The sequence below is a fragment of the Pleurodeles waltl genome, chromosome 7 (genome assembly GCF_031143425.1).
Source record: "Pleurodeles waltl isolate 20211129_DDA chromosome 7, aPleWal1.hap1.20221129, whole genome shotgun sequence".
NCBI lineage: Eukaryota > Metazoa > Chordata > Amphibia > Caudata > Salamandridae > Pleurodeles > Pleurodeles waltl.
This window is the reverse complement of record NC_090446.1, coordinates 1,515,314,344-1,515,333,581: the sequence shown is the minus strand read 5'-3', so window position 1 is coordinate 1,515,333,581 and position 19,238 is coordinate 1,515,314,344. Positions and strand designations below refer to the sequence as shown.

At 45.8% G+C, this 19,238-nt stretch overlaps 1 protein-coding gene across 6 annotated transcripts in view; it reads left to right on the top strand.

Annotated features, from left to right (window-relative positions):
- The window catches only part of PHLDB3 (pleckstrin homology like domain family B member 3), a 166,158-nt gene that overhangs the window by 32,368 nt on the left and 114,552 nt on the right, over positions 1-19,238 (top strand). For 4 of the 6 annotated variants that reach the window (XM_069201320.1, XM_069201318.1, XM_069201316.1 and 1 more), the window contains exon 2: positions 17,080-18,288. In XM_069201320.1, the coding sequence (XP_069057421.1) occupies positions 17,176-18,288 (1,113 nt within the window). In that variant the 5' untranslated portion in view covers positions 17,080-17,175. Of the gene's footprint in view, positions 1-16,958; positions 16,982-17,079; positions 18,289-19,238 lie in introns of those variants that run through there. The other 2 variants (XM_069201317.1, XM_069201321.1) reach the window with 2 other exon arrangements.

Genomic DNA, 19,238 nt, shown 5'->3' with positions numbered 1-19,238 from the left:
CACAAATGTAATATACACCAGGTATGACAGGGTCAAGTCCGTTCAGCATGAATGTCCATTTGGCCTTAAAGATAAACGTATGTTTACATTCACTCGCTCCCACGAAAATGTTATCATAATAAGATTCACCACGATATATACAAAATTTCCCTACATGCCAAGCGTCTAAAGCTATTTTCCCTTGTGTTTTTATTGCGGCAAAAGCATAATTATCTACTGAAGTCCTCTTACTTAGTTCCTTTTCTAATTTCGCATTCATTTGTGCCCTTCTATCATCTGTGCGATCTAAAAAGCTTATTTCTACTGTAGAGAGCGAGCAGGTAAGGTTTTCCCTATGAGCGTGAGCTGTTTCAAAAGGTTGCATTGGCTCGAAAAATTCCCTCATTATTTTAGCATCCCAATCTTTAGCAATCTGGCTTAGTTGCGTTATTATAGGAACATATGCAAAGGTAACATCATAATTTGAATAAAAATACTGTATGTTAGTTTGACCATAAAATCTAGAAGTTACTAAACTACATGTAATCCCATATGTAAGAGGCATGTGGTGATAAGTCACCCCTTCCGTTACCGATGTCGGTATCTGTGTACACACATAACAATCTTTCGCATCCATAGTCTCAACATATTCTGTTAGTAGGCGATAGAAAACATTGTACGAAAGTTCCTTCTTATCATGCAAGTGTCTCTCATCTAATTCTAGTCTTTTCAATGCGGTTAGTTCAGTGACAGTAACAGGAGCAGAAGTAGAAGCATCAATTTTCTCATTCTCACCCTTAGCACGCGTTGCAAGCACTATTGCCATTATTATTAGTACACATGCAGTTATCAAGCCTATACACGCATATTTACAATATTTCACTCTACTGTTTTGTGTAGCGTACTTAGTCATGATCTGTATACAATCAGAGAGCTAGAAGCACTTATAAAGAAACGATTTAGCAATTAGTTACAAAGCTGAACGAGCGCAATGTTCACACAGTTTTCTTCAGGAGCCCAGTCACTTATCGGTTAGCAGCATTTGTCTCAATTCGGCAATAACTCAGTCTTTTATCAGTTAGCAACGTTGTCTCAAATCGGGTTTAAGAGTCAATCAGGTTATCAAAGTCTTATCAAGTTAGCAAATGTCTCATCCGGTTTAGCAATGTCTCAGCTGGTTGTATCACGTTAGATTATAGCAAGCAATGTCATTTATCACCTTTTCAATCAATAGTGTCCATAAAACTTTTCTTTTCTATTGGTATCTCTTCTTCTTCGTTCTCGAGGCTAAGAGATACAAATTCGTCGGTCCAATCGTCATTGACTACATATGCCCATTCTGGACCGGAATATCTCCTGTTTGGTATCCTTTTCCTTTTCAATTTTGCATCTCTCTTCGATTCTGCCTCACTGGTACTTTCCTCTTTGGCCAAGTCCTTTTCTTCACTTGATGTTGGTACCACGACAGACACTTCCTTTCTTTTCTCTTTCACCCTTGGCCCTTCACTGTCATTCAACGTTTCTCTAGTTCTTAGTTTTACTGGTGATATACTTGGTCTTCTCTTTGCACTGTGTCCACTTGATGGACCTGCGATCTCTTCTGAGGAAGTTTGAACAGTTTCGTTCTGTTCTGCCTTGTCCCCTCCTTCTGGGGAGTCAATCAGGTTTTCCTTTTCTTTTTCTGTATCGTCTGCTTCTGGGAAAGCCCTCCTCTGATCAGGCTCTCCTGCTTCTTCACCTCTTTCGAGCCCTTTGTCACCGTTACTTTCTTCAGGCTCTTTGTCACTTTCAGCTGCTTCAGGCTCTTTGTTACCTTCAGCTGCTTCGTCGCTGTCTGATGTTTCTCCTTGGTCTTCCCCAAGTGAATCGGTTGTTTCGTCCTCAGAGAATATTTCTCTCTCCTCTATTTCTGCCTGTTCACTTCTAGTTCTGTTTTGCTCTGTCTCAGCGCTCGGCACTTTGTTATCAGGTACTGGCAGTTTCAGCGCTTCAACTTCCTCATCTGTGGGACACAACACTTTCTTTGTATGACTGGCGTGGATCCAGTTGGGAACTCCCGCACACTTCACAGCGGTAGTGGTCGTCAGGATCACTTGGAAAGGGCCTTTCCAACGGGGTTCCAGACACGACTTCCTCACGTGCTTCTTTATCACGACCCAGTCACCTGCTTTCAGTGTGTGTCCTGGACCTTGGATCGGTGACAAGGTGGTTGCTTCCACCTGGTGAGAGAAAGAGCGAACCACGTCAGCCAGACCTTTGCAGTAGTTTAACACCATATCATCTGTAATATTCAAAAGCGCGTTTGCGGGAACTGCAGGAAGTCTCATGGCCCTGCCCATGAGAATTTCGTTCGGGGACAATCCAGTCTTTCTGTCAGGGGTGTTTCTCATTGACATTAACACCAAAGGCAATGCGTCAGGCCATTTCAAATTTGTCGATGCACATATTTTCGCCATTCTTGATTTCAGTGTACCATTCATTTGTTCCACCAGTCCTGAGGCTTCAGGGCGATAGCTACAATGCAGTTTTTGCTCAATGTTCAGCGCTGCGCAAAGTAACTTTATCACCTCGTTATTGAAGTGACTTCCTCTATCTGATTCTAAAGAGATCGGGAATCCGAAACGTGGTATCAACTCCCTCAACAATAGTTTTGCAACTGTAAGGCTGTCATTTCTACGTGTGGGGTATGCTTCAATCCAGTGACTAAAAATGCACACAATCACCAACACATACTTCAGCCCTCCATGCACAGGCATCTCAATAAAGTCCATCTGCATTCTGCTGAACGGGCCACTCGCCCTGCCAATGTGGCTCATGTTCACAACCGTTCCCTTTCCTGGGTTCATCTGCTGACAAATGACACAACGATGGCAAACTGCTTCTGCAACTTGACGGAATCTGGGGTTAAACCAATCAGTTTTGAACAATCTTATCATGGCATCTCTCCCTAGGTGAGCCTGCCCATGATAGAACCGCGCTAGCTGCGATAAGAGACTATTTGGTAAAACAAATTTTCCTTCATTTGAAACCCATAACTCATCTGGTCTCCTTGTACATTGTGACTTAATCCAGGAAGCTCTTTCATCCTCCCTGACGCTATTCTGTAATGCTTTTAGTTCATCCATTGTATCCACGACCTTCAAGGCAAATGCTTCAGCTGGTTCGAGCTCTGGTTCACTTATCAAATTCCATTCATCCCTGAGCAATATACAGTTCAAGGCACAAAATCTTGCGACTTGATCCGCATATGCATTTCCCAGGGAAACATAGTCCTGTCCTTTTGTATGAGCACTACACTTTACCACTGCAATTTCGGCTGGCATCTGAATGGCGTGTAACAATTCCCTTATTCTCTCCCCGTTTTTCACTGGGGACCCTGAAGAGGTCAGGAAACCTCTCTGTGACCATAGTTGCCCAAAGTCGTGCACAATTCCAAACCCGTACTGACTATCAGTGTAAATAGTAACCTTCATCAATGTAGACAGTTGGCATGCTCTTGTAAGGGCTACAAGCTCTGCTACTTGTGCGGAATAGACTCCTTGAAGCCAAGATGCTTCCAAGACACCTGTTACAGTACATACAGCATATCCTGCTTTCAAAATTCCCAACCCATCTCTTAGACATGAACCATCAACAAAAATAATATGGTCATTTTCATCAAGCTTAGTATCCCTAATATCAGGTCGGGGTTTTGTGCAAAATTCAGTCACCTGAAGGCAGTCGTGCTCGACGTCTTCAGCGTTCTCAATTTCAGCATTTTCACCGGGAAGCAAGGTTGCTGGATTCAACGTAGTGCACCTTTTCAGCTGCACATTCGGTGAGCCCAGAATTATTGTTTCATACCTTGTGAGTCTTGCTCCAGTCATGTGTTGCGTTCGGGAGCGGGTCAAAAGTATCTCAACTGAGTGAGGGACCATGACTGTTAATGGGTGTCCCATCACTATTCCTTCACTCTGAGTGAGACTGATACCAACTGCTGCTACGGCGCACAAACACCCTGGCAGTGCTGCTGCGACCGGATCCAAAGTAGCTGAAAAATACGCTACTGGTCTGTTTATGCCACCATGGGCTTGGGTCAAGACAGACAAAGAACATGCATCACGTTCATGACAAAACAATGTGAAAGGCTTTGTGTAATCAGGCATACCTAAAGCTGGAGCCCTGCACATGCATTCTTTCAATTCAATAAAAGCATCCATCTCATCTCCTTTCAGCTCAATGTCATCCAAGGCATCCTTCTGGGTCAGTTTCAGTAAAGGCTTTGCTAGAGTTGAGAAGTTGGGAATCCACTGGCGACAGTAGCTCACCATCCCCAAAAACTTCCTCACCTCCCTCCTTGTCTTTGGTGGACTCATTTGAAGTACACTTGTTATTCTTTCCTTCATTATTCTCCGTGACCCTTTCTCTATTTGATGACCCAAGTATTTTACTTTCGTCTGACAGAACTGCAACTTTGAAGGAGACACCTTGTGTCCATTCCTTCCCAAATGGTTCAGTAGAGCAATGGTGTCGGCTGTGCAGCCACTTTCTGTCTTAGATGCAATCAGTAAGTCATCAATGTACTGTACTAGGGTTGACTCGAATGGCAATTCTAACGCTTCCAAGTCTTTCTTTAGAATCTGATTGAAAATTGACGGTGACTCAGAAAACCCTTGAGGAATTCGACACCAACTGTAAACTCTGTCTAAGAATTTGAAACAAAAGAGAAATTGGCTGTCCTCATGAAGAGGCACCGAAAAGAATGCTTGTGACAAGTCGATGACCGAGAACCACTCGGCATCGCAAGGGACTTGAAACATTATCACAGCTGGATTCGGTACTACAGGGCAGCATTTAATTATGATGTCATTTATTTTCCTCAAATCCTGCACAATTCGGACCTTTCCACTCGGCTTTATTAGTCCCATGATTGGTGAATTACATGGACTGCTTAACACTTCTTTCAATACTCCTTGTTTTACAAACTCGTCAATGAGTTGGGCGACTTTCATGAGGGTGTCTTGTGCCATGTGGTATTGTGGGGTCTGGGGAAAGGTTACATTGGGTTTTACGGTCATTTTCACTGGTTCCACTCCTTTCACCAATCCCACCTCTTTTCCTGTCATATCCCACACTTCCTTTCCGACTGTTTCCCGTAACTCAGCTGGAATATCTTCTTCAGTTATCATCGGAAAAAGGTTAATCAGAGGATATTCTTCATCGACAGTTTCCATCTCATCCCCTTCTACACTGTCCTCTTCTTCCCCATCACTGCTCGTCTGAATTCTAATTCCATCGTTCGAACACATAATCGAACATCCCAATTTGCACAATAGGTCTCTCCCTAACAGTGCTATCGGGCTTGAGTCACATACCACAAAATTATGTGACCCTTGATAGTTACCAATTCTGATTTGTACTGGATCTGTGATTGGGTTCGTCAGGTGCCTGTTTGCTACTCCCACTACTTGAACTGTTCTCCCTGAGAGTGGCAAATTTGGTACTTCAATGCTCCTAACAGTTGAACGTGTGGCTCCTGTGTCAACCAAGAATGAAACACGATGACCCATAACTCTTCCCTCCACATATGGACCCTTTTGATCAACTTCCAAGGATGCTGCAAGCACACAATTTCCCTCCTCCTCTGAACTTTCACTCTCTCATACATTGTTTATTCCATTCTCACTGTGTAATGGGAACTGTTGTACTGTGCCATTTGTATTCATCACCTGACCCGAGACCTGTGGAGGAACCATCACTTGCTGCTGACTCACTGGTGCCAAAGGTATTTGCATTTGCTGATTAGGTACCATGGGAAACTGCTGTTGCATTGGCTGCATTTGCGTCATCTGCATACGGGGCATCTGCATCTGCTGCGGCTGTACGGGCTGTAATCCCTGCAGCTGATTTATGGTCTGAAAATTTGGGTTTGGACCTCTCATTTTCGGTCCCCTCATTGTCTGGAATGCATTGACATCATTGTTTTGCTGACCAACACCTGCACCTTCCTGCACCACCATCGGGCACTCGCGTTTCCAATGCCCGACGATTCCGCACACGTGACACGGCATCACACTTTTCATTGCCTGCACACCATTCGGAATCGCAACAGTGTTCAAATCCGGACCATTACTCCCAAAGCCTCCTCTGCCTCTGCCTCTCGCCTGTGGCTAAAACACCATATTTCCCTGCGGCTGCGGCTGCGGTATCTGCTGTTGGAACCCTTGCAACCCTTTCAAACCTGTCTGAGCTGCTTTAAGTTGCATCACCATCACTTTCTCTTTCCACCTTTTCTGTTTCACTTCAATTTCGTCGCTACAGTATTTCGCATAATTCAACACCTCATCAATCGGTTTCGACTGCCAACAAATCAAATGCGTCTTTATCATCTGACTTATCTCTGGTCTCAGCCCTTCCACAAATCTAAACACAAAATGAAGCATGTCCTTCGCCTCTATTGTTTCCGTGCCACTGTAGTTCTTGAACGCCTTCAACAACCTCTCATAGTAACCATGAATCGACTCTTTAGCCTCTTGGGCAGTTCGATCAATCTTCTGCCAATCCACATTTTTCGCGGCAACCTTCGTCTTCAAATGCTCAATCACCTTATAGTACAAGCTCATTACCATAGGTGATGGTGCACCCGTATCCCTGTCTCTCTCTGGTTCACTTGTCGGCCAACCTACAGCCCTTTTGCAGTCTTCCCACAAGTCTGCCGGAACCACAATCTCAAAGAGGGTGTTCAGGTCTTCCCAAAGACATTTTGCAAGCTTCACAAACCTATCAGTCTGTTGATACCATTCAATCGGTTTCTCTCTCAGTTTGGGAAAAAGACTGAATGTCGCTTCTGTGCCACGGTACATGTATTAATTTTCCCCCTGCTGTCTCCCTCATTGGTAACATGGTTATTGCATCACTACTCTGTGATCTTTTCTCGTTGTGCTCTGGGACACTGTCTTTCTTCTTTTCCTTTTTCTTTGCCCATCTACTTTCCCATTTGTCTAAGCACCTCCACACTTGTGCACTCTGCAGCAATTCTCTAAGGTGCGTTTTCATGCCTGCTGACCTCATGTGTTCAAAGTCTGTGGTCCCGAAATCCAATCTATAGCTCCTGCTCAAGTGTTTTGTCTAGTCTATCTCAACCCCGTTTTTGTCAGCTATTTCTTGCAACCTTCTATGTACCTTGTTCACTTCTCTCGTAATCCTGGGACATAGATACCTCAGCTCTTCTTCCGAGTAGGACTCTAACCTATTCAAACCCATAGTCCCTTCCACCAATTCTTCTGCTTCCATGTTCAACCTGACCCTATTCAGATAGTCCTCTCCCTTCCCACTAGCTGAGCTTTGTGTGGAATTCAGACTGTTGAACCACTGTGTCAGCTGTTGCGCATTCAACCCCATCAGTGTAGCATTCACATCGACTGCCATTGGTGGTTGCGGCAACTTTTCAGTGTTCGATGATAGCGGTATCATCAGTGGGGGACTCGACCTCACCACTGTTGACTGAGCACATATGGGACTAAACTCCATCAAGGACCCAGATCCAGTTGGCAGAGCCGCTATCGGAGTTGTCTCTGGAGTGTTTTCTATGCACCTCCTTTCCGTCCCACTCTGCACCACTGATCCTTGACCGCTCATATCTGAGTTAGGCTGAATGTACAAAGGTACTGGTGGACCTACAGTAATGGGTAGGGATATCGCATCTGGGTTCTGTCCATTCCCCAGGTTCTGAGGCATGTTCATTCCCACACTATGGGTCATCATTGCCGGCATGCCCATCTGACTCCCCGTCATCTGAGCATGTGCGTTTCCCCCCTGCATCTGCTTTTGAGGCATCAAAAGCTGGGTTGATTCAGCTTGTGCCAATGTTGGGTTGCGACCATTCTGTACTCCCATTACGGTTGGATCTAGAATCATTCCCGTACTGTTGTCACTGCTGTAGTACCTTGGGACCTGCGGCTGATAATTTTCTGCTGGTTTCAATATAGGCACATCTGGATATATTCTCCTAACCTGCGGTATCTGCGGGGTAAACAGTAAACTCGGGTCCTTAGATCCCGATGGCATTTCTGAACTCGGAGTTTCATTATTCTGTACCGGTGCCGGAGGGGCAGAACTGGTACTTGGACCTTGTTCACTCTCTGCATAAGGTGGTGGACGATCGTTCAGCAATTGCATGATGAACACCTCATCCTCTGACTCGTCTTCTCTCCTTAACTTTTCCTCGTCCTCTCTATCTTTGGAACACCTCCTGTTTGTCTTACAGGTAGCTTTCTTGCCTGTCGCCTCTTCTTCCTTAGCAATTGCGGGAAACAATTTTATCCCCTGCAATATATCGGACCTCCACACCTTCTGTGCATTATCCCACCTAGCGTCCGCTAGTGTCTTTTCTACCTTTCTTATCCTGGTCTCGAACTTCTTTTGCTGTTGCTGTCTAGCCATTAGTTCCCAAATCGCTAGAGCCTCAAACTGTGCTGGCCTTGGAGGTACCTTCATGTCGTACATCGCGAATCTCAAATTCTCTAGGATCCTTATATTGAATGTCCCATGGATCGGGAACGCTACGCTCCCATGTCTCTCTGTCAGCTTGTGCCATTGCTTTAGCCAAAGGCACGGAGCTACCCCCCTTTCCTCCATTACAATGTAAGCTGGTGTACCTTCGGGTGGCGTCTCCTCTCCTACGCTCGCTTTAATGTAAGACTCCCCCTTCATCGCACTCTTTAATGCTTTAAAAAATTTCATTTTCTCGTCTTTTATTTCACAAAGTTTGTAATCAATAAGTGACTTTAATTCCCGGAATACTCTTCGCTTGCCTTTCCCCTTCCAATCGAGCCCCACGGACTGCGTCCAATCCGTGCGAGACCCTTCTCTGCAACCAACCTATCCCAGCGCGGCTCCTAGTGACGTCACACTCACACACACTGCGGCTGACAAAGCCTTGCGGCTTGTCCTCCTTCACTCAGCTCCTCTCGTAACAACTTCTAGCATGTATCGCGAGCAACCAAATAATAATAAAACAGATCTGTCGGTTTACTACAGGAAGGGTAACACAATCGCTTCAGGACCTTAGGGATTTTTCACTAGCCTCAGCAGTTATTCCATCTTTCTCGGTCCCCACTTTCGCAAGCAAATCCTGACCCGCAGACTCTGCTCTCAACTTGTCAGTGATCTATTCTAGTGCACTTAGAATTTGTCAAAGCCCGAAGTCGAAGTTTTCTTTCACTCCCTTAACACACGTACCGACTCGTTGACCACGCCCGGTCAACCTATTAAACCGACCAGACCACAACATAAAACAAGTGTCTCATACAATTTTCAACATACTCCGGAGTCTCTTGACCTCGCAGGGCCCGTCTCAACAACAACAACCACGTGGACCTTTTTCTGCACAAAGCGCCACATGCACATGAAGTTCGACGACTTCCCTACTCTCACACTCGGAGTCGCACCTCCGCTATTCTCTAAAATCCTCGCAACCTTTTCAAACAATCTGCGGCAATAAGCTGTGCAAGCGCAAAATCCTAACTTCACTCATACCGTCACTAGTACCGCCAACGCCGATTTCACACCTCCATTCTCTCCATTCGCAAGCTCCGAGATCCCGGGAAAGTCGCGGGGGACTTAGGGCATCATCATTCTCTCAATCTGTTTTACCCAAGAAAAATCTAATTCAACACCATATACTTCTCGAGTGGGGTCTCAAAGAGCGTAACCTTCTATTCAACACCATATACCTCTCGAGTGGGGTCCCAAAGGGCGAAACCGTTACCTCTCGAGTGGGGTCCCAAAGGGGGAAACCGTTACCTCTCGAGTGGGGTCCCAAAGACCGAAACCGTCCTCTGCTACCATCTACTGATAGAGCGTTCCGTCCTAATAAATTACCTGTATTTGGAAGCTCTTGGGTCGATGAATCTTTTGACCAAGTGGGGCTCTCTTCACCCGAGATTAGTCAATTTAATCAAATCAATAATCAATAACGAACATAAGCAATGCCCTGATCAACATAACAGTTCACAATTAATCCAGAAAACATTTCGGCGAACCATGACCTTTCGGCCATGAATAACCACACCAGTTCATTCAAAGTTAATGAATTTATTTCCCTATATTAACAAAGCTAGCACGATATAAATGTGTCTCAACACCAAATGGTATATGTAAATGAACATTAATAGCTGTCCATAACGGCGAAAAAGATGCAATCTATGCAGCATTTGAATAACAATGCATTCGATAATAGCAACGCAAACCACTAAAACTATAATCTGTAATGGGCTAATTGCATACATTAGTCAGCATAACAAGGTCTCAAATTGCATCGTGCAACAAATGAATCCTCATCTAACATCAAATTAGCATCTGCATGTGGGACTTCATGCAAAAACAATTTAGCAACATTGATTTGGAAAACTCCTAACTAGGGCTCTTATCAAAAATCAGCAGTTGGTTACCTAAAAAGAAACACAATGCAATTGTACATTTTCCTTTCATATTTACCAAATTCAATCAGCATTCAAGGAAGTCTTCGTCTCACAGGTACCGGTTTCGATCAGCATGGGACGGGGCAAAGGGGGCAGGGTGGACGGGGCAATTGCCTCACAGCGGCAAGATAAAAGGACAAAACTACTACTTTATGCAAAGGGGTAAATCAAAGTTAAAGTCTCTAGGGCGAGAATTACTTAAAGTCTCTTTCTCTCGATTAGAGAAAGCATCAAAGTCTCATTCAAAATGGCGTCGAACATCAATTGGCATCGTAGAAGATGGCAAAATGACGAGGTCGGCAAGATGGGCCATAATGGCTGCAATGTCCTGCAAATGGCGGGTAATGGCTAATGGCTGGTAATGGCTAATGGATGGTAATGGCTGCTTTCTCCTTGTGCACCAGGTTTTTTATAAACAACAGTTCAAATCCAGTAGGGTCTTCCATTGGAGGGTTCATAGGTTGGCTTCAAATTGTCCAATCAAAAACAACAATTCACAAGCTTCTACCTAGGCATACATTATCCTTGGAGTCGGGAACGTAAGTTGCAACATATTTTACCAATTAACTCACTTTCAGAGCTTCCATTGTCTGCACCTGCAGATTGACCTTGGAGCAAAGAAGAAGATGCCAGGCTGGCACGAAACCTTAAAGATAAGCATGTGAACCGATCTCACTGGAAAAGTACAGCTTCAAGCAAGAATACACGTTTTATTTGCACATTAGAAAAACACGAGCATCTAAACCGTGAGACAAGGCAACTAGGCCGAAGCCTCCACTAAAGTTATGCTAAGTTAAAACATTTCAAACAAGCAAATCATAGCACACGTTTACGGTTATGTCAGATTAGTACAATTCTAATACATCACGTTATATAAAGCACGCTTATAAATGTTGGCAAACTACTCTGAGGGCACATTTGTCCCCGTACAATCTTTATTAGTTCGGTTAAAGTCACACTTGATTATTGCAGCACTACGTTTATGCGCTAATAAACGTAAAACCTTCATTTCTGCGTCATCACATGTCACTGTTAACAATGGTATGAGTGAGTGTATTTTTCATTTCATGTGCTTCAACATTTCGGGCAGAGAGAATGACTCCTTGAGGTCGTTGGATTTGTGACAAGATGGCGGCCATCTTGAAAGGTTCTGGGCATGTGGCCTAGCAGTGCGGTCAGGATGCATGTGTCACAAAACACGTGGATGAGACATGCTGCTGCATTTAGGACGCGTTGGGTGGAGCTGGGTGGACCTGTCGCCGTCAGTAGGTGTTTGCTGTCCCACTTAAGCATGAGTTGGCCTGACTGCTTGGGGTGCACCGCCCCTTTGAGGCAGGACGAGGCCTCTTTACATGCTTTATGGTGTCTGCACTTGTATAGCCAGTGCTCAATTTGTGCTTGTTGTTTCCAGTGCAGGGCACCGGCACTTATATTTGAGGAACAGCACTTATTTTTCTGCCTCAAGCATTTACTGCGAGGAAAAAACACATATGGGAAAGACGGAGGATGAGAAAATCGAAAAAGCGTCAGAAAGGGAGAAAGCAGAAAGCTGCAAGAGTGAGCTGAAGGGGCAGGGAGTGGCTGTATATGGATTGAAGTGGCCCGAGATGGCTTCAGGATTACGCTACCTCGGTATTCTGTGCTCACACATTTAATTGCAGCAGCTGCATGTTTAAGAGAAGGGCTTTGGGCACCAGCACGTTTTTATTTACAAATTAAGCACTGTGTATAGCACACAATCTGTCCTGGTTATGCTTCATTGTGCTTTCAGCTGAAGGGTGAGTTGCACGTGGTTTTTGGGTACCGTGACAGTCTCCCGGCTGGTGGTGTTACAGGGCTTGTGCTCCGGCCTTGTTCTTGGTTACATGCTAGGTCTTGTTCATTTGTCAATGCTGTGTGATTTTGGTGTTTAAGGTAGGGCAGGTGGCTACGTTTTTATTGTCTTTAGTTATTTAAAAACATAACAATATATCAACAACGTATAAAACAGTTGAGACGAAGCAAAGTCAAATAGTATCTCAATTAGTCTGATCGTCCATACAGCCATCCGTTTAGTGCATCGTAAAAATGCTTACACGCTACGTCTTTCAAGATGCTTCTAAAACCCTAATATATATATATATATATAAGTGTGTGTGTGTGTGTGTGTGTATATATATATATATATATATATATATATATATATATATATATATATATATATGGTCTATTCTGCCCACACCATTTACTCTGATAGAAATAGTAGTTTGGCAAGGTTGAGGAAGGACGGTGTCTCCTTGGAGATGTTTGTGTGTTGGTTCCTTTAGTAGGCTCATGATGGTAAAGGCCGACGTTACTAGCAGCAGGATCTGATATCGGGGTAGGCTGTGCTATAAAGTCCTATAGGAGATGACTCTGGACGAGATCACAAGCCACGCGACCATGTCGAACACTGCAAGGCCTACCACGGGCTGACCCCAGCAACCAGGGGTGTAGGGCTGGAGGGAGTCCCCATGAACCAAGCTTGGGTCTATAGGCTGCAGGCCTGTAGATGAGGTGCAAGGAGCAATCTTGTCGGACATGGGGAGAACGATGGTAGCAACCAGTGGGGTAAAGTGCATTGTGCTGTTTCTTTTGGCTTGTAGCGCTAGCCTGGTTTCTGAGGTGGATGTTGCACCATCAGTTGGAGTTTAAGGGTACAGGCTGGAGGGTATTGCCAGTTGCTTGAGCATCTTCTAGGTTGATGGACCAGCCCATAGCCCAGCACATTGAGATGTGTGCGGCATGTGCACACTCGTGTAACGCATGCATGCTTATGTATAGTGTCGCGTCTACATGCAATGTGGTGGACTTTTGTGGAATTATGCAAAATACTAAAGCCGAGCAGTTCAAGCTGGTGCCCTTGCAGCCGGGCTTGAATCCTGGCCTTGGCACTAGACTCCACATTGTGTGAGTTTCGGCAAATCACGTTGTCTCCCTATGCCTAAACGTGTGCAAAATGTATTTGTGTGATCCCCATTTGATGTACACTATCTTGTAGCCCAACTCCTAACACCCCTCCCCCCAATAATGTACAGCGCTTTTTTGCTTCACAGCTAGCTTTGTACTATATAAATAACCATACATAAATACACACATACATACATTCGTACAGAAAACAAGTTTTGCAAGGCGAGACCGACTGGCTTTGCCTGTGCTAATTACTAGTCCCAGGAAGCAGGAAGTGGAGATGCTCTTAATCCAATTTGCCCGTCGTGGTAAAATCACGCGGAGCCAAGGCTTTTACGTGTGCGTTGCGAGTAAAGATGGCGCAGTTTGAGCTGCGACCAATCGGGTTGTGTACATCTTTCGTAAACTTGCCTTCGGGATTTCTGTGTTTGGGTGCTTAGTATTAGGTCATGCAATGCTGTCTAGGTTTCTTTGAGGGTCCCCTAGGATTTAAAGGGGGGAGACCGGGTGTAAACACGGGCGGGAACGTCTACATTTTGCTGGCCTGTGGGGTATCATGCAAAAACAACAAGGTGATGGATGGAATGCTTGAACTAATCTCAGCCACTGGCAATCGCTGGGCCGCATCTCAACCCATCGTCTAGGCGTGGCAGCACGTCCAGTGCCCATCACTGAATGCCAGGGATAGCAGAAGTGACATCACACTCCATTTGACCTTTACTTGCACTCACCCACACATGCTTACACATGTACACACACTCGCTGTCACATAAACAGACACCCACACATGAGCATGTGCACAACATACGTTTAGAAGCATTTTGTAGGTCGAGATTGCAAGCGCTCTGACCTGTTGTAATCTATCTGTGGGCTTTTAACCACGCCCCCGCACGCCCATCATTATCACTCGTTCATGGGCTTGCTTTTCAAAAATCTGTTATCATTGGCAGATGTTTTACGTTTGTCCCTCCTTGGGGCGGTTTTGTTATTGGCTTGCAGACTGCCCCGCTACATGAATAATTGCACGACTGCTGATACGTTTGACTGTGAGTGAGTTTATTTGTCCCTTTGGCTCTCTCCTTTGCGTTCAAGCTCGTGGCAGCCGTGGCGCTCTGAATCGACTCGCTTATGTCAACTGTTTTACTTTTCATTTTCAATCTATGTGGCAAGGAAAGTCCAGTTAGGAATTTACAACGCTAATTGCTCTAACTCGAGCAACCGCGAGACCCATAGCATTGCAAATGCTTGTTTACTTGTCTTAGTTGCCAGGGAGGGATATATTCCAGCTAATCGTACTGCATTCTTTATTACAATAGTGAAGTATATATTATCCACTGTCAGTTTAATAAAACACTGACAGAAAACATGGAAAGTGGAGCTCCAACCGATGCCCATTAGAATGAGCAGCCCCTGTGTTACTGGCACTGATCTTGCCACCTCTGAGACCAGGGGTCGCAAGGGGAAAGGCAGGGGTCTCAGATGCGACTCCTGAATGACGTCCATGCTAGAGCACATCTTTCTTAACCCGGGTCACTTCAGGTCGTCCGCAAATGTTTACGAAATTAAATTGCATATTAATATTGAATATGTACATAAAAAAGCATTTAGAAATGTGAACATTTTAATGCTTTGTAGGTGGGAAGTAATGTGGCATGAGATTGTAAAAATTAAGTTGGTTTCATCTTTTTTTGACTGATCGACCAAAGTGCGGCAAACTGAATATGGCACTGAAGACGGGCGGCTTCAGTGCGCACTGGCGTGTGCCGACAGAGAGCTGAGGTATTAGGAGCACAAAAAACAGACATGTTCTAGTCCGCCTGATGCTTCGCCTCTTAGAAATAAACCCCAACGATGAAATGCTGCAAACTTTCCTGTAAAATGTTGATTTTTTTTTTAGATTTTTTTTTTTATATATATATTTTTTGTCTGAACTAATATAATACATTACAGCTCTACTCTGAGTTCTTGGCGAATAACGTGAATTCTGGTGCATAGATTTGTAATAAATGCCAGATTGTTTTTCCTTGTTTAATTTTAACAGAGTTGATTTTTGTAGTTTGACGAAGGGTGAGGGGACTTAAATTACTCGGTAATTACCGGGCGCTGTAACTATCTAACTCTGAATTGCGCCCGCTCAGAAACAGGGCCCGAGCATTATGTCGGTGTACCCGGACTCAGGACACAAGCTGGACCTCACTATGGCACAACATGGTCCATTCATCTAGGGTTGCATTCAGGGGACCTTGCAGGGAGTTATCGCTGGACTACCAGTTTTGGATGGTACTACAACAAATTTTAATATACTGGTTTCTTTTAATAGTGGCACAGAAAAGCTGTTTAACAATGGAATGGAATGCACCCGTGGTAATCACCTGTGGCCCTGAATGTGTCTGTTTTCATCCATTTTTGTATTGTCTTGCACAATGGTGATGGACTGCTGTGGCAAGAAGGTCCCAGGGATTGGAGGGCCTGGACAGCATCCTAATTTTGGTTGTTTTACCACCTACCTGCTTTGTAGCATTCTAGTAGATTTAAAAGCCCTGCAGAGTTCCTTGTATATCCAGCAGTTTTCAGGTAACAGTATAAGGGCCAAGATACTTCTGGTGATTTATTTACCTGCTGGACAGAGATGGGAGTTGTCTAGTGGCAATTTTGGCTCATCTAAGGTAGCGCAGAGGGGTAATATCCCTGCTGCAAAGTGTGTCATGCAAAGAACAGTATTTTATGTGCAGTGCTCGGTGGGATACTGCTTTTGACACGAAGATCCTTTTTACCACTGTGCAGCTCATAAGTTACCATCATAATCTATCACGGTGAGCTATGAATCATTGAAGAGCCCCAGCTAAGGTTGCCGTATCCCGGTGCCCTGTAAGGTCGTCATTTACTATGCTCTAACAACCAATACAATTCAATATATGATAAAAAATGCGTTGTAGAAAGCACCGTGTTTGCTAATGTTTCCCTTATTTTTTGCACCCCAGGCACATTGTAGTGCTCTGAGGCGGTAGCTATGCACCCCCTCCTCGGCACATTGTAGTGCTCCGAGGCGCTAGCTATGCACCCTATGGGGCTGGTCTGACACAATGTGCCAGGGCTGTTTTGGGTTCCCAGTCCTGCCCTGCCACGGCCTGTCACTCTGCCCATGGGCCAGTGTGGGTGCGCGCCCCCAGGCCATGACACACCGACGCCTGTCTTGGCGCTGGCGTGGGCGTGGGGCAGGTCTGTACCAGTTCAAGCAGCGCTCTCAGACAATAAATCTCTCAAGTGGAAAGAGCTGACTTGGTGCCAGCATTATCCGGGCAGGTCCCCGTGAGAGCCAGTGATGAGGAGAGGCGGGCGGGCCTATCAGCGAGACGGGGAGTTCCAGACATGCCGATTCTCTGACATGTCGGGAGGGCTGGGGGAGAGTCACTCGCATATCAAGCTCACGTGCACAATGCCCACGGGATGGCCCGTCTGTTACATGTCATGTACTCCTGTAACCGGCCAGCAGAGCTGGGTAGTGTCATTCACATTCTGTATATTCCACTGATGAGCTGTAAGAGCTGGGGCAGGGGCAGTCACATAGGACCCCTACCCGGATAATGCCATGCAGCATGGGTAGGGCTTGGCAGGTGATCCTCGAATAAGCCATCACGCCAGGCATTTGGTCGGTTGTGTGCCATGTACAGCAGCAAGATGTCTTAATGTCCGTCTTTTCTTTCTGTTTCAGGTTCCTACCGGAAGAGGTGCCAGCTTTCTCCACTGACGTCTCCTTTGCTGTTGGCCCAGTTGCATTCGCAGACCCTGCGCCATGACCAGTTGAGCCATGATGGTTCAAAACCCAGGCAGCGTCCTTGATGAACAGACGCGTGCCCCATATCTGGCCTTTGCCTATGAGAGGCCATTGGTTCAGGAGGACATGTCTCCTGGCAGGATTGGCACAGTGCAGGTGGGAGCCCTGGAGGTGGAGGGCATGACTCCTGGCAGGATTGGCACCGTAGAGGTGAAACCCTTGGAGGTGGAGGATGTAGCCCCTGGCAGGATTGGCACTTTACATGTGAGACCCTTGGAGGTTAAGGATGTGGCCCCTGGCAGGATTGGCACCGTAGAGGCGAGACCCTTGGAGGTGGAGGACGTGGCTTCTGGCAGGATTCGCACCATAGAGGTGAGACCCTTGGAGGTGGAGGACGTGCCCCCTGGCAGGATTGGCACCGTAGAGGTGAGACCATTGGAGGTGGAGGACGTGCCCCCTGGCAGGATTGGCACCGTAGAGGTGAGACCCTTGGAGATGAAGAATGTGGCCCCTGGCAGGATTGGCACCATAAACGTGAGACCTTTGGAGGATGTGGCCCCTGACACCACTGGTTCAGTACACGTGGGACCCTTGCAGGTGGAGGGTGTGGCCCCTGGCAGGATTGGCACTGTACCGGTTAGACCCTTGGAGGTGGAGGGCGTGGCCCCTGGCAGGACTGCAGCTTGGCTGAGCGAGCCTTTGTCCCTACCGGGCATGTCTCCTGGGAGGACTGTAGAGGGGCAGATGTATCCTTTGGAGGTGGAAGAGGTCACCCCTAAAATAACTCAGGCTGTGCGTGAAGGGACTTCTGCACTACAGGATGTGGCTACTGCCCAGGACGGTGTCGGACAGGTTGGGTCCTCTGCCGTTGATGACTTGGTACCTGGCAAAAGCGAAGTAGAGTGGGCGGGCCCCTCTGCTGTGGATGACATGGCCTCTGGCAGAAGTGATGCTGAGCAGGAGAGGCCCACATCAACAGAGGCTGAGGACCTAAGAAGGACAAGAAGCACACAGGTAGGCAGCGAGAGCCCACCTGAGGACCAGGAGGGTGACTCTTTGTCCTCCGAAGCCTGCTCCAGTCCCGGGGCCGCGACGGATAGCGCGGATGATGAAGAGGCCAGCAGCACTGAGAGCGCACGCAATGGGGTAATGTCAACCACTCATTTCTGTTTGCCACATATGTATAATCACAAAGGAGATATTTGGTGCTTTGTACACAATTTTGGAGCTGTAGGTTAGAGCAGTGGTTCCCAACCTGTGGTCCGGTGACCCCTGGGGGTCCGCGAAGCTTTTTCAGGGGGTCCACAACTGCTTAAAAATATTAACAGATTAGGTTCCCAGCTTTCAGTAATGACTCATTGGGGGGGGGGTCCCAGGATTCCAATAATGAATCAGTGGGGGTCCCCGGGTTCTAGTAATGATAAAGTGGGGGTCCACAGAAGTCAAAAGGTTGGGAACCACTGGGTTAGAGTATTCTGCCTAGAGCTATACTATAAATTAACTAAAGTTTATAGGCAAGTTTTGGCTAGATCAAAAAATCTGCATCTTTCCTCTAGTGGTCTAAATGTCTAATTCTCCAAGCCAAACCTTTATCGTCGTTAGAACTGGAAGACATTTTTGTGACACAATGTGTCTTGATCGTTCTGTGCCATAGAACTCCCGCTGCAGTTCATAGATGAGGCGCGAGAAGGCCGAAACATGTCCTTTACTTGGTTCCTGTTCAGAGAGGCAGTGCTTTAGCACTTGGTGCTGGACTATCGCTTTTGTGGTGGAGCTGAAATGTTAAATAGGCAGGGAGCAGTGGCCAAAATCCCAACTTTTTACAAAAGCAGAAAAGTTTTATTTTAAGGGGTTTTAATGAACGGTCCCAAGATGCCATTAGGGTTATTTAGGAGTTTTAACAAAACTGCAATTAAAATTAAAACATTAAGGAAAGTTAAGATTTGCAATTAATGTAATGTGATACTACTTACATGGGAGATAGAAAACATTTGTTAATTTGAATTATAATGTCAGTTTAAACTTTAGAAAGGGAATATCTTGTGTGCAAAATTGTATAAATGCTATCTAGGAGCCAAAGTGAGATCCTACTTAAA